Raw genomic sequence first — 20,833 nt, forward strand, 5'->3', positions numbered from 1 at the left:
CTGAATGTTATCCCACTGTGCCACCTGTAGGAGTCCCTGACTGAATGTTATCCCACTGTGCCACCTGTAGGAGTCCCTGACTGAATGTTATCTCACTGTGCCACCTCTAGGAGTCCCTGAGTGAATGTTATCTCACTGTGCCACCTGTAAGGGTCCTTGGCTAAATGTTATACCACTGTGCCACCTGTAAGCACATTGTACTGTACATTGTCTTACTGTTTTGAGTATGAATATTATCTGACTTGTAACTGTATTGGACTGTAAATTGGTTCATTGGTTCATGGTTTACTTTACTGATTATCAGCCCACTGTGCCACCTGACAGTCTCAGAGTACATATTATCCCTGTGCGACACCACTATTCATATCAGAATATGCATTTTACCACTGCGCCTCCTATCAAAGTATAACAGTACATATTATCCCAGTTTGACACCTCTTTCAGTATCAAAACAAGCATTTTCTTACTGTGCCATTTGGAACAATATGCAACTCCCATTGGTGATACCTGTGTGTCACCTATGAGTATCCAAAATGCATTATCTCACTGTGTCACTTGTAAGAATATAAGACTCTTCATTATTCCACTTTGCCATCTATAGGTATATCTAATTGTGTATTATCTCTTTTTGTCACCTTGCATTATCTCACTGTGCCATCTGTACACAATGTAACATGTTGATGTTTCATTTTCTAAAAAAGCATCAAATTCAAGAAGTTAGGGAGTTGCATAATCAAACAAACTGAATATTTTACACTGCACCACTTGTAATAACATTTGACTGTAAATTACGTAGCCGCATCATCCAGCGTTAGAGAATATAATATATTGGTATGTTATCTGTATGAGTAAATGATTGAGAGTCATTCCTCTGTATGCCTGTAGAAATGTATACATAATACCACCATGTCACCTATAAGAATATAAAATGTTGTATTAGCTGAATGTACCACCTGTACAAGTATTAGATTATGTGTTTTTCCACTGTGCCATCTGTATGAATACCAGACTGTGAATTATCTAACTGTGCCATCTGTATGAATAGCAGATCTAACTGTGCCACCTGTGAGAATAACAGACTGTGCATTATCTCACTGTGCCATCATGAATACCAGATCTAACTGTGCCACCTGAATGAATACCAGAGTGTGCATTATCTTACTGTGCCATCTTTATGAATACCAGATCTAACTGTGCCACCTGTATGAATACCAGATCTCACTGCACCACCTGTGAGAATAGGACTGTGCATTATCTCACTGTGCCATCATGAATACCAGCTCTAACTGTGCCATCTGAATGAATACCAGAGTGTGCATTATCTTACTGTGCCATCTTTATGAATACCAGATCCAACTGTGCCATCTTTATGAATACCAGCTCTAACTGTGCCACCTGAATGAATACCAGAGTGTGCATTATCTCACTGTGCCATCATGAATACCAGATCTAACTGTGCCACCTGAATGAATACCAGACTGTGCATTATCTTACTGTGCCATCTGTATGAATACCAGATCTAACTGTGCCACATGTATGAATACCAGATCTGACTGCACCACCTGTACAAATACCAGATTGTGCGTTGGTTCACTGCACCACCTATATGACTACCAGATCCCACTGCACCACCTGTATGAATACCAGACTGTGCATTATCCCACTGTGCCACCTGTATAAATATTAGGCCATTTATTATTCAACTGTGCTAGGTATCAGACTGTGCATTTTCTCTTTGTGCTACCTGGGCTGTGGATATTACATTATGTTCACTCCCACTGTGCTACCTGCCATAAGTTTAAACTATGCAATGTCTCACTGTGTCACCTGTATGAATATGTGACTGTATATTATCCCACTGTGTCACCTGCCAAAATATCAGACTTTTTCATGTTACTTGTAGGATTATAAGTCTGTGCAGTGTCTGAATGTCACCAAATAGTGTCAGCGTCCCACCTCTAATAATATCAGAACCTTTATAACAACTTCACACACATTATATATATATAATTTGCTTCGTTCACCATCATATTCAATTGCTCTTTAGAGAACACTTAACCATTCACGATAGCCTGTGCACACTGTGCCAATTTGGTCATAAGCCAATCGATCCAGCTGTCTCTTTTTGGATTGTGAGGGAAACTGGAGCACCAGAGAAAACCCAACACAGGGAGAACATGCGGTCCCTATCCAGGTCGTGTCCCCGGTTGGAATAGATCCCAGAATCCCAGTGCTCATCTGCATTCACACAGTAGGACCCAAATCTTAAGCAATACTAGGGACACATTACCAACCACATTTGTTGCCTAATTCCTGAGAAGAAATGTTTCTATTGTTTTATGAAGGCTTAATATACAACTTTGTGTTTCCACAGCCAGAAATATGAAGAAATATTTTACAGGCCACTGACAGGGGATATAAAGATGGGATCCCGACTTCTTTTCCTGTGCTTGCTGCTCGGCATTTGCTTGGGTGAACCTGACGCTCATTTTGATCCATGTAAGTTTTATTCAGTGTGGAAAAACTTGGTTTGTGCAGCAAATAGGATTCTGGTTGGCACTTAAATCGAAACCCAAAGTTCAGTAGCCCGTTTCCAAGATTGGGGTTGGACCAATTTACTGTATTTGTGGAACCATTCATTATCATTTATTGTTATGCACTGATCATTTGTAATCTTCAATGTGTATGAAACTAATACATATTTAGTTGCCAAACTAAAAAAACATTTCTCTGTGTAGCCTTTCTTTCTTAACAATTTAATCATTAAACCCAAAGGCAACAATGTTATTTATTGCATTTGTTTCATTTTCTTTTTTTGGCACTAACATACCACCTGCCCTGCAGTGACAAAGCTCACTTACAGTACTGTATCTATAGAGGAGCAGCATTGCCATCCTAGATTGCTCTGCCAGGGCCAATAAAGACCCAGTGAGCTTCAGCTTCCTGCCAAGGACTGGACCACAGTCCCAATTTGAATAGGAATAGTTGGGAATCATTCTTTGCCTGCAGCTGTGGCTGTGTCAGATTGTGGGGTTGTTCTCAAAACTGGGCTGTGTGGTTCTTCTTTGAACATTTGCAACCAAGGCCTCAGTTGTGTGCAAATCTGATTGCCTCTCCTGACCACACAACAGCGGTTTATTGTGCGCCCAGGAGCGAAAAACCATGTAGTTTTACACCAAAGGAATATCAGGGATATCAGTATCTGGTGCCTGGGACCAAAGCAACTAGAGTAATAATACCCGTGGAGACATTTTTTAAGCGAAATGTAGATACAAAGTTTTTGTCTACTGTACAACTACACAATAAGAAGAAATCTATCAATTTTGGAATATTGAATAGTTTTCTGGAACTGATGTAGCAGAGAAGACTCTGTGAAACGTGTTACCATATGAAATCATATAATATACAATAACTTTGTATGGTAACGGAATTACTTACTTATCTGCCTTTATCATGTTGATATTTTAATCTTTTATATGTTAAAATTGTTGTTGATAATTTATGTTTTGCAGTTGATAAGCTATACATTTTAGCTGTATACAGTTGCAGTAATAATATATTTATAAAACCTATTTGTGGTGTTAATTAATATAATTATCAGGGATATCATTAACTGAAATATCAGTTTTGTTGACTTGAAGTTACAAAGATAAAATATTTCAGGATGAACGGGTGTTTTTGTGTTATTGGAGAAGATGTGCTTAGAGCTTATTCACAGCAAAACACACATAGCAATGCATAGAGAATGCATGTGTGGTGATGCATTCTGAGATGGGTTTTTACTGTGCTTATTTTATTGTGCATTGAATTGCATTTTCTAGTTAATTTTATGTAAAATTGGTCAGTGACTGGGCTGCCAATGCTCTATATGATAGCAGTGAATTGAAGGCTTGCTTCTGATTTTCAGCAACATGTCGCTATGCATTGGGCATGCAGGACAGGACCATCCCTGATGAGGACATCACAGCATCTAGCGCATGGTCTGATTCCACTGAAGCCAAACATAGCAGGTGAGAGACGTCTTCTACATATGTGTGTTTAAAGATCATCTCCATCAAAACACATGATGAAAACTTTTCAATAATCTAGATAAAACTTGTAGCTTTGTCAGTGTTCCACTGAGCTTGCCAAAACACATATTTAGATATTTTACCAAGTAATGGGACTTTTAAGGCCAACAACCAGCCAAATGTTATTTTTACTTATAATAAAATGTCCTTTACTAAACAACTCAAAAAACTCATTTACTTTAAAAAAAAAACAGATCAGACAAACAAAATTAAAAGCCTTCATTACATACAAGATCCTCCAATTGGGGTTTTCCCTAAATGGGATAAAACCTGTTATCTACACGTTATGCAGATCTAATCCGCTTCTTCGAGAAACCGGGTGATCTATGATTGTAAAATGAGCTTGTCCTTACTTAAAATTCTGGTAATCCATTGCAAGATAATTAAGCTCTGCATGTCAGATGTCCCCAGTACCAATGCTGTTCTAGGACCAGACTTATGGGACACAACCTGTCCGGCTGCAGAGGAAAGGTCCAGAGGATGCTGGATGTCCTCCACCCAGAAAATGAAACAGGTTTTATTTGATTTGATTTAGCTTTTATTGGACATTGTGAGGATTTTATTATGTGCAGTGAAACAAAATAAAAGAAGCAATTTCAGTACAGGAGAGGATTCTTTACAACTGTGCAAGACTGAAGGAAGGGCTGGAGTTCTGCATCAATGTCACTTAGTCAGGGTTCACATCTACTTTACCATGTTTTTTTCATATGAAGCACTCTGTTCTGCTATTTTGTGTTGGTCCACTCTCCATGCACCCCTTAAAATTTGCTGTTATGCATTTATACCACCTGCATATCATTCGGGCCCCCCCCCCCCCTCTCTCCAAGCCTTTTACTTTTGAAATACCGCCTGTTTTTCTCTAGCTTCATATATTACATATCGAAATACTAAAACAATGTTCACCTGTTTCCATAAATGCCTAATCAAATAAACTCAGGCTTGTTAAAGATGAAAGATACCCTTAAGCCAGATGATTTTGCTAATTCGATTCAGGGTTCGGGAAGATGGCACATCAAACGCTGGAGCTGTAGGAGGTTATAAAGGTTCGTGTTTTGCTCCAGTCCATTATACCCCTCAGATGGCGGCCACATGTAACTTGAAACAAGCTTTGAAGACAATTTAAAGTTTGTAGACAAAATAGGGACGTCCTTGAGAGTGTTTGGATGTTTTGTATGAGGCCAGTTCTCAGGAGATTAAAGCAGAAATAAACTCGGTGTGGGCAAGCTTTTGCCATAATTGGCACATATGTAAAGCTTCCAGGACCTCTCATTGCTGCAACCCCTGAAACAAGCAAATCTTCTGGGTCCACCCCAATCCTCTTTGGCAGCTTTAGGATCTTATAACTGCTGCAACCCCTGAAGCCTGAGTCTTTGCTCCCCCTGAACCCCTTGTTGCCAAGTATTTTGGGTATCCCCTGAAGCCGCCATATTTGCTGCCAAGTTATCTGTGTTTAGCACAAAGCTCTTTGGCAGCTTCAGGATCCTGTCACTGCTGCATCCTCGGAAGCTGCCAAATCTTCTAGGACCACCCCAGTTCTCTTTGGCAGCTTCAGGATCCTGTCACCACAGCATCACGTAAAGCCACCATCTTCACTGTGGAGAGTTCTGGGTCCACTGCAGTTCTCTTTGGCAGCTTCAGGACCCTGTCACTAATGCACTCCATGAAAGCACCGTCTTCGCCGCCATGCCTTCTGGGACCATGGCAATCCTCTTTGGCAGCTTCAGGATCCTGTAACCATTGCAACCCCTGAAGCTGCCATCTGCTGCAGAGACTTCCAGATCTACTACAATCCTCTTTGCTCTTTTGCAGCTTTAGGATTTTGCCACCACTGCTTCTCTTGGAGCCACCATATTTGTACAAGTTCACTGCAATCTCTCTTGGCTATTGGGCAGCCACAAACAGCATTGTCCCCAACATCTAGATCTATTCACAGTGCTGGGACGTTACTCTCTGCATTTTATGGTGCCATGCAGTGGCAACAAAAAAGCCACCAGGAGCAGGGGGAATTTTTGGGGTATGCAAAAGAGACTTTGATTGTCTCCGCCAAAAACTTCTACCTCCTGGAGACTTTCTGTATTTTAGATTTAGTTCCATATTAGGAGTGAGCATGGAGAGAACCAGGAGGTCACTCTTTGCCTGAGACTGTGAGCATGGCACTGCTTCCCCAAATGACTGAAGGTGTCTAAAGCAGAATTTTTTTCTAGTTTTGGAAGTGTTTTCTAGTGCAGAAGGGGTGAATTCTCTGTCAACATTTTATTACTGTCTGTAATTCTATTGGAGATTTTTGTTCTGGTTAGTTAGGAGCAGTGGAGAGGAAATCTTCCTATGGGGCCAACTTTTTGGCAACATTATCAAAGGGGCATTTTATGCACCAGACAAATTAAATTCCTTTTTTTCCAATATATGATGATTTGAAACTCATATAATGGGAGATATGTGCAGAAGTCCCAAAACATGCTGAATGTCAACTCTGAAGAAGATTCTTTTAATGTGACAAATTAATACATTTATATACAGAGAATTTCTATAGCTTGTCATTCTCATCCATAAATGCTGATTTTCGCAGGATCAGCATAGAGTTCTGCCACATTTTATCAATCATTTCTTTTATTCATGAGCCCCCACAAAGCTTTGGATCTAGCACTTCTCCATCGTAAAACAAAAGGCGGTATCTTGGCTAAGCTTTGGGAGAATTCCTTTTAGGTCTTTAGGGCAGAAAGTGAAACAAATTCTTCCCTGTTGGGGACCAAAGTTTGTTTGTATTTACATTAAGGCAACCAATAAGGCAAATATTACCTACGTGGAAACATACAAAGAACAGTGAGACTGAAGGCAGTTTATTGTCCATCCCCTTATCATCCCATATGGTTTCATTTAAATGTACAGGATCACTTTTTCAGCAAACCAGCAGCAATAACAACAGATGGAGTGAGAAGAACAGCACTGGTGGGATCATTATTACATTTCCTATACAAAATAAAAAAAAAAACAAAACACTGGGTTCTATAATAAATGGGGGGGGGGGGGTTTTTACATTTCTTTTTCAGGATTAGGATCTAAAGTTTCCATAAATTTAGAGAATAATTTTATAAAATAATTAAGAGAATATTTTTCCAATATGGCTGTTCTAGTGGTTGGGGTTCTAAACAACCTTTGCCTTGGGATAATGGATAGATTGGAGAACTGGGTCCCTATTACTTCTCTATTAGTGTTTTTACTTTGCTATCTGAATGTCCCTTCTTCCTTTATGACCTGCTATGACTCATGTATATGGGCTTTTAACTGCTTCTGAGATCTTTTATTTCTCATAGAATCAATGTCAGTGCTCAACCCAGAAATTTGTTTAAGCCGGGTGGGAAGAAATTTTAGGCGGGTGGCAGCCCCTGTATTGTGACCAAACTCTTTGGTGACCACCCAAAAACAGCCGGGTGGAGGCTGAAAAGTGCCGGGTGGTGCGCCCAGCTAAAAGTGCCTGGGGAGAACCCTGAATGTGAATACAAAAGCAACTGCATACAACTCCAACACAATTCAACTCAAAAGTATGAGCACCAACATTAGTGACAAGTTTGCTTCAAGTCTTTCTTTCTACAGTGTTGTCCCCATCTCTTGTAAATTGCCTAGCAGTGTTCTACTGACAGTAGCTGGCATTATGAAATATCCCCTTTACTGTATACCTGGCTACAATCTTTTAGGTTAATTGGCTTTCCCCCCAAATTGATCTTAGGCTTTATTAAAGACATATGACTATGTCAGGGACATTAGATTGTGAGCTCCTTTGAGGCACAGTTAGTGAAGTGACTATAGAATTTGTACAGCTCTGCGTAATATGCTAAATAAATACTAGTAAATAAAAATAATATCTGTTTTAATGTTTTAATTAGCAGTCAGAAACTCAGCAAAGCTGGGATCTTCATACAGATCTCTAAGTACTGAAAGACCTATTGTGCTGACAAAGGAGATTGTTGTTTGAGAGAAACCATCTTGCTGTGACTTGCCTAAGAATGCCATTACGTTTTCTTAGATGCTCTGATTTTCCTTTTCTGGGAATCTTAGAACAATGAAACAGGTTTTCAGCTGTGATTTCTGCTGTGTGGGAGACCTAGTTACCATGTTTGTCTCGAAATGAAATGTGTTTTTTTCCATCAATATGAGCTTGTAGTCCTGAGCTGTTGATAACAAATTGTAAAAAAAAAACAAAAATGGTTTATAAGGCTTTTACACCAATTCAAATTTGCTTTTTATTCTCCCTTAACATTCTTTAAAACATCCTATTGTTAAATGATTTTTGTTATACTTTTAGAAACTCAGTCATATCACATAGGGCATATCATTAAACATGTTAAATTAACTTACAAAATTAACGCATACAAAGCCAAAAACATAGGGACTTTCAAGGCAGGAAAAAACATTATATATTTTAAAAAAATACATAACTTTATTCACCACCACTTAAAACATCTAAAAACTCAATTTACATTGCTTAGCATTCTCATTGTTCGACGCGTTTTGCAGAAGACATCTGTTTAACTTAACACTTTTTTTTATCTGCATTTCTTTGTTTTTTGGCATGGTAACCATTCACCATGGTTCAAAAATTAATTTGAATATTGCAGTAGTGTTTTATGTGGACAAAAAAATGAAAACTCAGATTCTTAACATCTAGGGCAGTCCTTTTTAAAATGAGAGGAACCATGAAATAACTCTCAGGTCTTCAGGGAACCTACTATAGTTACTATATCCACTGTACATTAGTGTGGTGGTCAGTGGGAAAAATACCTCCTACATTGCTGGCCATTGGGGAAAAATGTCACCCTTACAGATAACCAATAAGATCATTGATATCTGGTAAACTGACCTCAGAGGCAAAAACTGCTGATTGCTCGAGGAACCCATAGCAATATCTTGAGGAACCCTAATTGAGAAACACTGATATAGGGTCTACATCAGTCATTATCAACCTACAAGCAGTGGTGTAGTGGACGGGCAGGGGTGGGAATGCCGCGCCCTCACATGTTTGGAAATGGGCACGTGTGCCCACTCCTATTTTCCAAAGAAACCTTCAATGGTCCGTGGCTCTGGCAGGAGCTGCAGACCACGTCTGCCGTATGTATCCCAGGCTCAGGGCAGTGGGCGGATTGTCTCTCTGAACACAAGGGTTCTGGTATCATGACGTCACTCTGGGGGAAGTTTCTTCCGCTTTTAATGACACATAGGCAGGGGTGTAGTGGGACGGGCACGTTTACATTACAATGAGAAGCATGCGCGTTTTTTTTTACAACTACTCCCCTCCTACAAGGAATCCCCTCTACTGCATACCCTGCCATCAACCAATGGATTCACATAATGCTCAGTACATGTACTTCTAGAAAGGGCCTTCAGGGACTGCTGACAAGCCAGAGAATGGTTGTGGATGGAGATCGGAGACGTGCTGCAGAAAACAATGAGAGACTTGGACCCATGTTACATGAGGCTAGTAGAGATCACAGCTATGAAACAAATATGAAGCTCCAACTACTCACTTCTGGTGTCCAAGTGCCTAAGGGGCTGCATATGGCTCGTGGGCGCAAATAGACATCCTGCAGCTTCATTGGGTCATTCTGAAGCTGTTTTTAAGTTTTGAACTTTAAAAAGTAAAAGCCTCATCTACACCTTTCCCCAACTGCAACCCTATTGTCTAAAAAGAGTGCCCTTACTACCCATTTAGGCGCTGCCTTTGGACAAGGGCAAGGCTTAACTATGATGTCAGAAAAAGTCCACCTCCTAGAGAAAAGGGGCAGAGAAGAGGGGGCACAGAGACGACTTCTCTGACCCATAAAGATATTATGAGACATATCAGGACAGGACATAATGGGTAATGACTCTAGTAGAGATACAACTACAAAAACACCTTTTTCATTAAAATTTGGAAGGTTAGAACTTCTGTTGCGGTAATATTACTGTATCTGGTTTCCCAACCAATGAAATTTCCTTCTCACATCTGTAGTCCTACAGCTTTAAGCATAGGAAGTAAGGGAAAATCTGTCAATAAGGGTTCTATCCAGAATTAAAAAATATATATATTTTGGTCTGATTTAGACATACCTTGATATTCTGTATGCTTGCTGATATTGGTTTTATTGGGCCCGAGGTTTTCAGGGGTATGAAATAATAAATATGTCTGCTATATGACACAGGCTAGAAAGTAACGATGGTGATGGTGCATGGTGCCCAGCGGGACCGGTCTATCCAAATAACGAAGAGTATCTTCAGATAGATCTAAGGAAGCTTCATTTCCTGACCCTTGTTGGGACACAGGGCCGCGATGGAGGCGGGCTCGGCAAGGAATTTGTCCGATATTACCAACTGCGCTATAGTCGAGATGGTTACAAATGGGCCCAGTGGCAAGACCGTTGGGGAAATGAGGTAAGAATATGATTAAAGTGGAGGTACTAAATTATGTATGTGTATATATATATTGGAATATAGACCTATAGTATGTTGACCAGTCAAGTGCAGGCATTAAATTACTTAAAAAAACAGGAAGAAAGGAAGAAGAAGTTAAGTTGCTCCCATAAAAACACAGCCATATTTTTTCTCTGACAATTTTATTGTTAAATCTCTTATTTAATGTCCAACAAATACTGATATTTGGGTTATGGGTATGGCCACATCATCATGTTTGGGAACCACAAAAGTGAGGACCTCTTGGAGATCTTAGCTCCACACCCAGCCATGAAATAATACTGCTCATTTTCAGCATAAAGAGTTTTCAAACCTCGGAAAAGACTTTCAGGGACATCAGGAAGGCTGGGAACATAAGTATGGAGATTTCACCCCACATCCCTAGCTGTTGTCAAATCTGAAAATATGTGTTTTTATGACTGACCCTTTAATTCTTTTCTGATGAGGTTTATGCATTGGAAATTCCTGTATTGACAGCCTGTTGAGTCCATAGGAATGAATCAAATCTTTTTTAGCTTTAAACTCTTCTCTAGAAGATTGAGAACTGCAATATGATCAGGAACCTTGTCACAAGGTTCACTGTATGTGTTCTTTTCACCGGCACAGGTTATCGTGGGCAATGAAAACACACGTGATCTCGTTTTAAAAGACCTAGGGCCCTCACTAATAGCTCGCTATGTTCGTTTCTACCCCATGGCTGACCGAGTCATGAGTGTTTGCCTGAGAGTTGAACTCTACGGCTGTGTTTGGCAAGGTAAGTCTTTCTGTTATGTATTACTTTTAGCCTACATACTCCAATCCTCTGCAACCTGTACACCCTCTATACATCGCCCTTACCACTACACTCTATATATGTGGTATAAATTACAGACTGCAGTATTTTAAAAGCTGTGCTGTACATAATCGTAATCTGATTCCAGGCTCCTGCAACCAGTCACATTCCAATAGATGGATTTTTAGCACATGAAAGATGGTGAAAACTTCCATATAATTGGTTTCAAGCCAAAAACATTACCTTTCATTGTCTAAAGCTTTTGTTGTTCTCATTTCTCATTGAACTAATTTCTATACAAGCCCATAAATCTCACAAAATACTATTGGCTTTTTTTTATCTTGTGCTGTTATACTTGAAAGATGTGGATTATTGGATTTTTTAAGTGAGTTCCACTCCTACCTATTAATTATTGTTTTCCTTACAGATGGTCTTCGTTCCTATACGTCTCCACCTGGAGATATTATGAAGCTTCCTTCGATGTTGGTTAATCTAAATGACTCAACATATGATGGCTTCACTGTTGGCGGGTAAATACTTTCACTGTATGCTCAAACACCATGCTTTTATTTTCCCCAGGCTTGTTTTTAACGTTATCCCTGTTCTGATCTTCGCTCCTGTATTCATAAATCCTTGTCTCTGGGGTGCCGGTCAACAGTGCAAATTAGCCAGTTATGACATAACAGGTTGGCACCCCTCCAGTCTATTGTTAGCGCTTAATGATCTTCCCCTTTGCCAGTCCCTTCATTGCCTGCCAGTTGGACAGCTTATATATAGCTGTTGACAATCCTTTAGTATCTGTATCTGCAAAGGCTTCTCCATCCTGCTTCCAACCTAGATTTTCCCCAACATTTCCAAGAATTCTTACATTAATCCTTCACTCTAGATGTGACCTTTATGTCTTTATTTCTCTCACCTCTTCTCACTTTCATGTACTTTTCCTGGTTTGCAGGCTGCACTATGGAGGTCTAGGGCAACTGACTGATGGTGTAATTGGGGCAGATGACTTTCTCCAGCAAAAGGAACAAGGTGTCTGGCCTGGATATGACTATGTTGGTTGGAATAATGCAAGTTTACAAACAGGATACCTTGAAATGGAGTTTGACTTTGATGCCTTACGAGCATTTACATATATGAGGGTAAGCGTTTTCGACATCCGTAATTTCTGTGTGGTGAAGATCAAAGGCTAAAATGGGACATAGAAGTTATTTTATTACTAGCATTGGCAAGTGTGCATATTTCAGATGTTATGTATTGTGAACATGTAAATGGCCGATAGGGAGTTTAATTTTAACAGGGATCAGTACCATTGAAATCTATACTCTATACTTGCCCTTGTCCAGTAATAGTCAAAGGATTGGACACCTGTATAGTGTGAAGGCTTTCTGCTGTAGATCTTTTCCTTATCACAGTTGTACACTGTGTCACTGGGTGCAGGAGGCCATTTTTGTAAAGAGAAAGCAACTCCTCCCCTATGACTGGTGATCTCCAGATAAGCAATGAAGAATAATCAAGAAGCACCATGAAAGGAGAGAAAGCACAGCTCCATATAATAAATAATACAAAAGGCACATGCCTTTAGTTCCTCAGGTACAGCTTCCTCTCCAGCAAGGAGAACAGTGAGCTTAACAGTGTGTAACATCACAAAATGTTAAAACCTGTAAGAAAGGAGAGCAGAGGAAGCAAAGACATAGGTGGTCTCACACTGCAGATATATAGCTAACAGGATAATATTTAAACACATAAAGTAGCTGCTGGAGTTCAACTCAACTAATTTTTCTTGTGCTGCCTTCTGTTCCCCATCAGGTGCATTGTAATAACATGCGGTCACGAGGAGTTCAGATATTCCGGCGTGTGGATTGCTACTTTAAGCGCTCCCTCCATACTCCATGGGACCCCCAGCCTGTCACCCTTTCACTGGCCCTGGATGTCCGGGACCCCAGTGCCCGCACTGTCACCATGCCACTAAACAATAGACTGGCACGAATCTTGCGCTGCCACTATTACTTCTCCAGCCAATGGCTCCTCTTCAGTGAAATCTCTTTTCTTTCTGGTCAGTATGTTTCCTACCTCCCAATAAGTTCCATATGTCAATAAAAATGCAACATCTTGAGGGGTCAGTTCATGCAAAAGTTTTACTTTCTTCTTCTGAGATAGGTGGGTTGAATCACTTGCTGGCCCTATCATAGGAACTGCTACTGGTAACCTCCCTCTGGAAATGATTGTTAACTGGCTGTTGTGGAAACTTATTCATTTAGTAATTTACACTTACCAAGGAATTTGCAATGCAGACAGTTTTGTGATTTGCACACCTGTTTCACAATACACACCTGGGTACGTGACACACTTATATCCTGGATCAGCAATTCAGCTTCACCTAGGTCACCTTTTACCTCCATTGAGGGACATGATTTAGGAAGTAGCAGTGCCAAAGCATGGACTATGATACAGCATGTTTGTATCATGGTAAGATCTGACAATAATTCCAAATTCTTTGGTAGGAGAAATAGTAAGCCAGCATATATTTGAACTGTATGTGTAGCTATTTGCCTCCTGCCTCCTGGCCATCCTACCCCCCTCCCCTAGACCTGAAATATAAAAGTCATTAACATTACAAATTGTTTGATCTAAATGAATACCCGAAGGGCAAAAGAAAAGTGAAGCACAGGGTACAGGGTGATGGGGGTTCTCAGTTTTTGGCCAGGCGTGGAAAAAATGATTGCTTAGTGTAATGAGCCAACAATTTCTTGAGTGGTTTTGTGAGCAGGCTAGTGCACAAATAGCAGAAAAAAAACATGCAAACAAAAGTCTTCTTCCAAGTTAATTGCTATGAGGATGGCGGCTACACTCTTCTGGCATACATCACCTTGTCAGGTTTGTTAATAATTTTTGTAACTAGGTCTGTGCAGTTCCATTTTCTTTTATCTCAATGCTATAAAGGTTTTCCAGCCTATTTTGGGAGCAGCAATTGACAGTTGTTATTGTGTTGACAAACATCTAATGTCATTTAATTAACCGAGGTGACGAAATCCTAATGATCAATTGGGGACAACCACTGTAATATCCTATGGGGGACAATGCATCCGGGATGCCTCCTGGCCATCCTACCCCTTATCCCTACAAAGAACTAAACAGTTCTTTCTACAGTCACTGGAAAAACAACAACTGACTGACTAAATATTTTTCAGCAACATAAATTTGATTGTCTCCCAGTAGTTCAAGTGTTGAATGTTATTGGGACCCCAAAGTTCTGCTGATGGATAGTATTGCATAGAGTACTTGTGGACTTCTAGTACTGTGAGTTGAGGTGTTGTTAACTTTTTTAACCCCAAAGAACCTCAACAAATGAACCCCTAGATGGGATTTAAAATAGATGGCCCCATCATTTGCCCTTCTTTGGTGGGTTAAAAAGAACTAAAAAGATTTTTTTGTTAGATTTAAGCTGGTTGTAATAAAGGCATAATTGTTCTAAATCTTACATGAGCCATTTTCATGTTTTTTTCATGTACAGATGTCCTGGATGCATCACAACCAGAGGAGCCAAGTCCTCTGCCAGAACCAAAAGAAACAACCGTTCAACCAGCAGTGACGAGCTTGCCACAAGAAACCAGCCAAAGGGCAAAGGCAGCTGCCACCACCATGGGCAGCTTCGTTGAGAGCATTCATGGTGAAGGTGTGTGAGTTTTTCTTTGGTTTCTGTCTCCTTTACTTATATCTTTCAATGTTCAGCTCTTCATAGCATTGTAACCCATTGTTTAGTTCACCAATTGCCTTATCTCTGTTTTCCAGTTTTACAAATCTAAAGCTACGTACACACTTCCAATGGTTCTCGCCCGATAATCTGCTCAGGGCCGATATTGGACGAGAATCTGAAGTGTGTACAGCGCGCGTCGTTTATCATCCGAATGGACGTCCTGGCCGATCCATGGACGATGTACGGCGAATGATTGTTATGCAAGTGAAGGGGGAGAGCGTGCAGAGGGGTGCTGCTCCAATGTTCTCCCCTCTCCATAGAGCAGAACGATGCTGTATGTACAGAACTCATTCATGCATCGTGCAAAATAAAATTGTGAAAGATCCTTTGCAACGACTATTATTGCACGTGTGTATGCGGCTTTAGATAATGTGTATTTTAAGACAAAACTTTTATATTAAAGAAAAGTTAGAATTCATGCCAGGTTTTTATTGATTGATATCAACAATCATACCCTTCAAGGATATGATGGGTACATGGCCAATGTTGGCACCAACAGTTATCCATTTCTACCAAAAGAGCGGGGTTTGGAGAAGGACCCTGCTGAGGAGCCGCACCATCCAGAGCCATGGACCATGTTCCCTGTACAAATCTCGGGCTCGGGAAGTGGGCGGAACAACACGCCCACTATCTCATCGGCCCGGCCCCTCTGCCAAATTTTATATCAGAGTTTGGCCCCTGACTGGAAAAGTTTGCCCACCCCTAAAGAGGTTTTAGTGTCTTTGAATCGTTGGCCATATTTTATATGAAACTTTTTTCTTTTTCTGCTGCCTGTGTCCATGCCTGAAAGATTGTCCCTCTCTATTTGTCTTGGTGATCACTGTCATCTGGATCGATGTCTTTGGAACATGTACTAGTAAAAGGGGAATTATTTTTATTTTGAGCACAACCCAAAAAGTAGAAGAAACCCCTCCCAATAGAACACCACTGGCAGAATCCATTCTCTGCTTTTTCTGTAATCTCTATAAATTTTAAATGTTTTAAATATACTTTATTCACTAGTACCAGTACCACTAGTACCACTAGCTGTCAATTAATAACCAATTGTTTCATTTCTAGGTTTTGGTAGAAGAATGACCGCTACAATCTGACTATTTGCTATAGGTAGCGCTTTCATTTGCCTTCTCTTTATTTCATCATTTCCTTTTTTACTTAATTTAAATAGAAGCTGTCAGTGTTAACCGAATAAACCAGCCAATTGCTAAAGATGACAACAACAACACATCCATTCTGATTGGCTGCCTGGTCGTTATTATTCTGCTCTTATTGGTCGTCATCATCCTGATCCTGTGGAGGCAGCGCTGGAAGAGATTGCTGGGGAAGGTAGGAAAGTTAATGGATCACCAGATATTAAACGAAAAGTATCAATCTGACAGCACACATAAAAGCACTATCATTGGTTATAATATATCTTGTGTTCATGACAAATGGTATTTCCAAAGTTTGCTGTCAATGGGGTCTGTTAATAAAGCAGTTAATCCAATATTCACTGATGGAAAACCAATCACTGTCATTGAAAACACACGGACTTAGAAGATTGTCCACCATTGAATGTTTTGGTGAAGTCAGAGAAACTACATTATAAATATGTGGGTCCAAATGGCCGGATGACTCTCTTAGTTCTGATAGCCAAGGCTTTGTTGTGAGCACACACAGGTTTTCCTTTGTAGAATCGATTCTGCATTTATCACTATAAAGGATAGTGCTTCTAGCCACCTGTTGTCCTTTTATGAATATTTGAAGAATGCACTGCGGGTATATATGTACATATTTAGCCTTAGTTTACACTGGCTACGTTTTACTTCTGATCAAATTTCTGATTTGATAAAACATTTGGGTCTGGGGTTAGCCACTCACCACTTTTGTGGTTCCCAAACATGATGTTAGAGTGGGTTAGCCTGAAGGGGAATCAGCTGTCAACTGATCGTAATTGACCAATTTTTTGGTTTCCTATTGTTTGTGGATAGATCGAAAGTGTTGGCAAAAACTGATTGAAAGTACTATCAGCCATAACATGTATATGAATGATCGATTAGATCTGATCTAAGTTGCAATAGCTTTCTGTCCATGTTTTGGCATTCAGTATCAACCAGATCAGTTGGCTGCAAAATTAGCATCCTGCTCATGTATTGGTTATTATTTTATTTTTTATAGTGCAATGCACCCTCTTTGATACCGGTGCTCTAATCAGTGTCTCTGGTGGTCCTCTTTTATTACAGGCTCAGCATCGCCCATCTGACAGTGATCTCACTGCCCACCTTTCCCTTCCTTCTGATACTGTGGTCATCAATAATACGCAGAACCTCTCACTGGCGTCCCGTCACAGTAACCGCTATGAGCGTATTCTGACTACAGAAGGGGAGTACCAGGAACCAAGTCATAGCGCTCTCATCAAGATGCCCACTATGTGCTCCAGCTCCGAGGGTGCAGGTGAGGAAAACCATAATGTGTTCTGGGCGGTGTGTATGCATGTGTATAGGGGGCCTTGTGCATGTCTGCAGGGAGTACTGGGATCCATGTGCATGCAACATAAATATATACAGATGGTTATACTAAATGCATGTGTTTATTTACCTGTTCAGGTGAGACGGAAAATTTTATTGATGTTGTCTTAACCAAGTATTTCATGTTTTCATCCATGTTAGTTTTAATGTTCATGTAATGTGGTGCCAGATTATACCACCAACCTGTTTATTCGCTATGGGTGGCAAATCGGGGCTTGCCGGATACAAGCAATTCCTAACAATGGCCAATAGTATGTGCCAGGGCACCTCAATTTGCCAACCTCTGCTAAAGCTGCAATTATTGTTGTTGGAAAGGATCTTTCACGATCCTTTCCAACAACTAAGGACTGCACGATGCATGAATGAGTGGTGTACATACAGCACCGTTCTGCTCTATGAAGAGGGGAGGGGGAGAACGATGGAGCGGCACCCTGCTGTGTGCTCTCTACCTTCCCTTGCATTACGATCGTTCATCGTCCATCAACCGTGTATCCGCCAGGATGGTCGTTCGGGTGATGGATGACAGCGCTGTACACACGCCAGATTCTCGTCCGATATCGGCCCTGAGCAGAGATTATCGGACGAGAACCATTGGAGGTGTGTACTTAGATTAGGAGCAATGCCCAATCCCAACACAAGCAGCATAAATCAGATATTGGGCAAATAAATTTCACTGTAAAATGCCATTACGAAAAGCTCAAAGAAAACTTCTTTGGCTAGACAAAATGAGGATATAACATATCTCGTCAATGGCCATCACTGACTATATTGGTATGCCAGCCCGGGTAATTAAATTCCTGAAAACTGATCTGATCTTTAATTCTAGAGCGTTCCAATCAGCAGAAAGCACAAGTTTTGCTGATTGTAGAGCTCTAGATCTGACTTAGAAAGTGATCTCTGCAGAGGACCCACTGGTTCCAAGCAAGAGTCCTTCTCTGTAGCATGCTGGTAGTGATCTGGCAACTCTAAGACTTTGTGTGCATTTTATTTTGATTGCCCTGGAATTTTTTTACGCAATTTAAACTGACAGATCAATTCCTCTTTCAACTACAATAAGGTAAAAGTGTACACTTTGTGTACATACAAAGTGACTACAAAGTGGAATATTTATCTGTTGTGGACTTTGATTATGGTCTATATGTCATAAACATATGAGTCTATGTGGGAGGTGTGTGCATGTGTGTATATGTATATAATATTGTGTCCATGGTGTCTGCATGTTTATTGAGGTGAACCCTCTGTACTCTGCATGTGTCTCTCCAGCTCTACTGTTAAACAACCCAGCCTATGAGCTCCTGCTTGCCACCTACAGCCGGCCAATCACAGAACCTGGCGGCCTGCAGGCTAAGCCAATCAACAGCCAGGGTAAGGGGCTGTCACTTCGGAGCTGCCAACGATACAAGGTGGCCAACTCCACACTGTATATCTCTACTGTCACATTCATTTCCTCTCTCTGTATCTGATACCTGTCATATGAAGTATTATTATATTATTCTATATTATACAAGTAGACCTGTTCTTCTTTTCACCTTTCTGTCTCTTTTGCTATATTTACCTTTTTTATTTTCATAAACCCTGCCTTTCCTTATTCTCTGTTACTTGATGCCCTTTTATCTCTTTCTCCCTAGAAGGGGGATACAGGGAGCTGGAGTCCCCTAAGCTGCCTGCCATTTGTCCTCCTAGTGTCCCCCACTATGCAGAAGCAGATATTGTCACTCTGCAAGGGGTGACTGGGAGTAATACCTATGCCGTACCTGCCCTGACTGCCGACACTCTCACCTCCAAAGAATTGCCCCTCAGCAAGTTCCCTCGGGGGCATCTCCTCTTCCGTGAGAAGCTGGGAGAAGGGCAGTTTGGAGAGGTAATTTTTTTGGATGTTGATTACAGATTGGACATTGTGTTGTCTGTTATATCGCTTGTTATGTATTTTATACTTTTATATCATATTTAATTCTTTTGTCTAACTGGATATAGGATGTTGTTTTGTTACACTTATCCGTCAACCACCATCATGATGCCTTTGTACTACTAAGGCAACGTACACACGTGCAATAATTATCATTGGAAACGAATGATTAACGACTGATTGGCTGATAATCACTAACAAAAAAAATGCACAACGACGCAGATGACTGAGGAATGTTGCTGGTATCGGACGATCACCCTGGCGGATCTGATTGGGCGGCAATCGTTCGCTATCTATTGTGTGTACGAACGTTCAGTGATGGTGGATGGTTCTGCGGTACACTTTTACCTTTACATGTCACTTCCTGCATCATTCTAATGATCGTATCTAGCGTGTGTACATTATTGGTGGATTAACAATTGTATTGTTACAACATGTACAGAATTGTGCACAATAGGATCATTCAAAAAAATTGTGAATAATCGTTGATCAGTCGGCCTAACAGTTCAGGTGCTACACCACCAACTTGCAAAAGAATGTAGTGAGCAACACCAGATAGGAAAAGCCAGGTGATTTGCATTTTCATTGAAGTGTCCCTTAAACTTGGCATTATTTAAAAAAAAAATTTTATTTCTGCCAAGGTATGATAAAGGGGAATTTTGCTGTGCCCCAGATATGGGTTGGATACTTTTGTTGATCAATTACATCATAACTTTAGGGGTTGAGGTCAGTGGTTCAAGTTAGGGGTTCAGTCCTTTTTTTTTCTTTTTTAGCTTTCTAAACTAATGAAAGGTCCATTTTGATTGGCTGATATAGGTTGCTACTTTTTTCCACTTCCTTAATAAAGGGTTAGTCTAAATCAAGCTAACATTACAAATGATGTAATGGGAATGTTACCAATGCCAAGCTTTCTTTGATACCAACAAAACGTGAACAAATACTAGAGCTTTGTTAAAGTAACCTCAGTGTTGGAAACATAATTGATTTTATAGAAATACAGCCAACGGCCACTTTGTCGGAAATGATCCTAAATTTTAGGAATTCTCTGGTGACTTCCACATGACTGCCATTGGTTTTAATCTGAGCATTTCTGTCTTTTGTTTCCTATTTTGTAAATTTACCAGTCAAGGTAGGGACAGCTTACCTATCTCACCTTCTCAATGTATCTCTGCTTTAGGACCCTTGTAAGTGCCTTGTAAGTTGTTGCTTTCACAGTAATATGTCTCCAGCAGAATTCCGTATAGATGTTGGTTTTCCTCCCTGTGATCATATATACTGTATACATATTTCTCAGTACACTTCTATCGTGCATTCCAGGTTCACCTATGTGAAGTCATCAATCCTCATGAGCTTCCTGTTCTACAATTTTTTATATCTGACCATTAG

General features: G+C 40.4%; 1 protein-coding gene across 1 annotated transcript in view; it reads left to right on the forward strand.

The window, feature by feature from the left end:
* DDR1 (discoidin domain receptor tyrosine kinase 1) overlaps positions 1-20,833 on the forward strand; it is a 47,478-nt gene extending 26,645 nt beyond the window's left edge. The window contains exons 2-14 of the mRNA XM_072430746.1: positions 2,375-2,499; positions 3,908-4,010; positions 10,244-10,472; positions 11,118-11,265; positions 11,711-11,813; positions 12,236-12,422; positions 13,090-13,336; positions 14,795-14,956; positions 16,203-16,360; positions 17,257-17,467; positions 18,805-18,906; positions 19,170-19,402; positions 20,765-20,833. Of these exons, the coding sequence (XP_072286847.1) occupies positions 2,375-2,499; positions 3,908-4,010; positions 10,244-10,472; positions 11,118-11,265; positions 11,711-11,813; positions 12,236-12,422; positions 13,090-13,336; positions 14,795-14,956; positions 16,203-16,360; positions 17,257-17,467; positions 18,805-18,906; positions 19,170-19,402; positions 20,765-20,833 (2,077 nt within the window). The remainder of the gene's footprint in view (positions 1-2,374; positions 2,500-3,907; positions 4,011-10,243; positions 10,473-11,117; positions 11,266-11,710; positions 11,814-12,235; positions 12,423-13,089; positions 13,337-14,794; positions 14,957-16,202; positions 16,361-17,256; positions 17,468-18,804; positions 18,907-19,169; positions 19,403-20,764) is intronic.

Source organism: Pyxicephalus adspersus, chromosome Z (assembly GCF_032062135.1).
Source record: "Pyxicephalus adspersus chromosome Z, UCB_Pads_2.0, whole genome shotgun sequence".
In the NCBI taxonomy this organism is placed as follows: domain Eukaryota; kingdom Metazoa; phylum Chordata; class Amphibia; order Anura; family Pyxicephalidae; genus Pyxicephalus; species Pyxicephalus adspersus.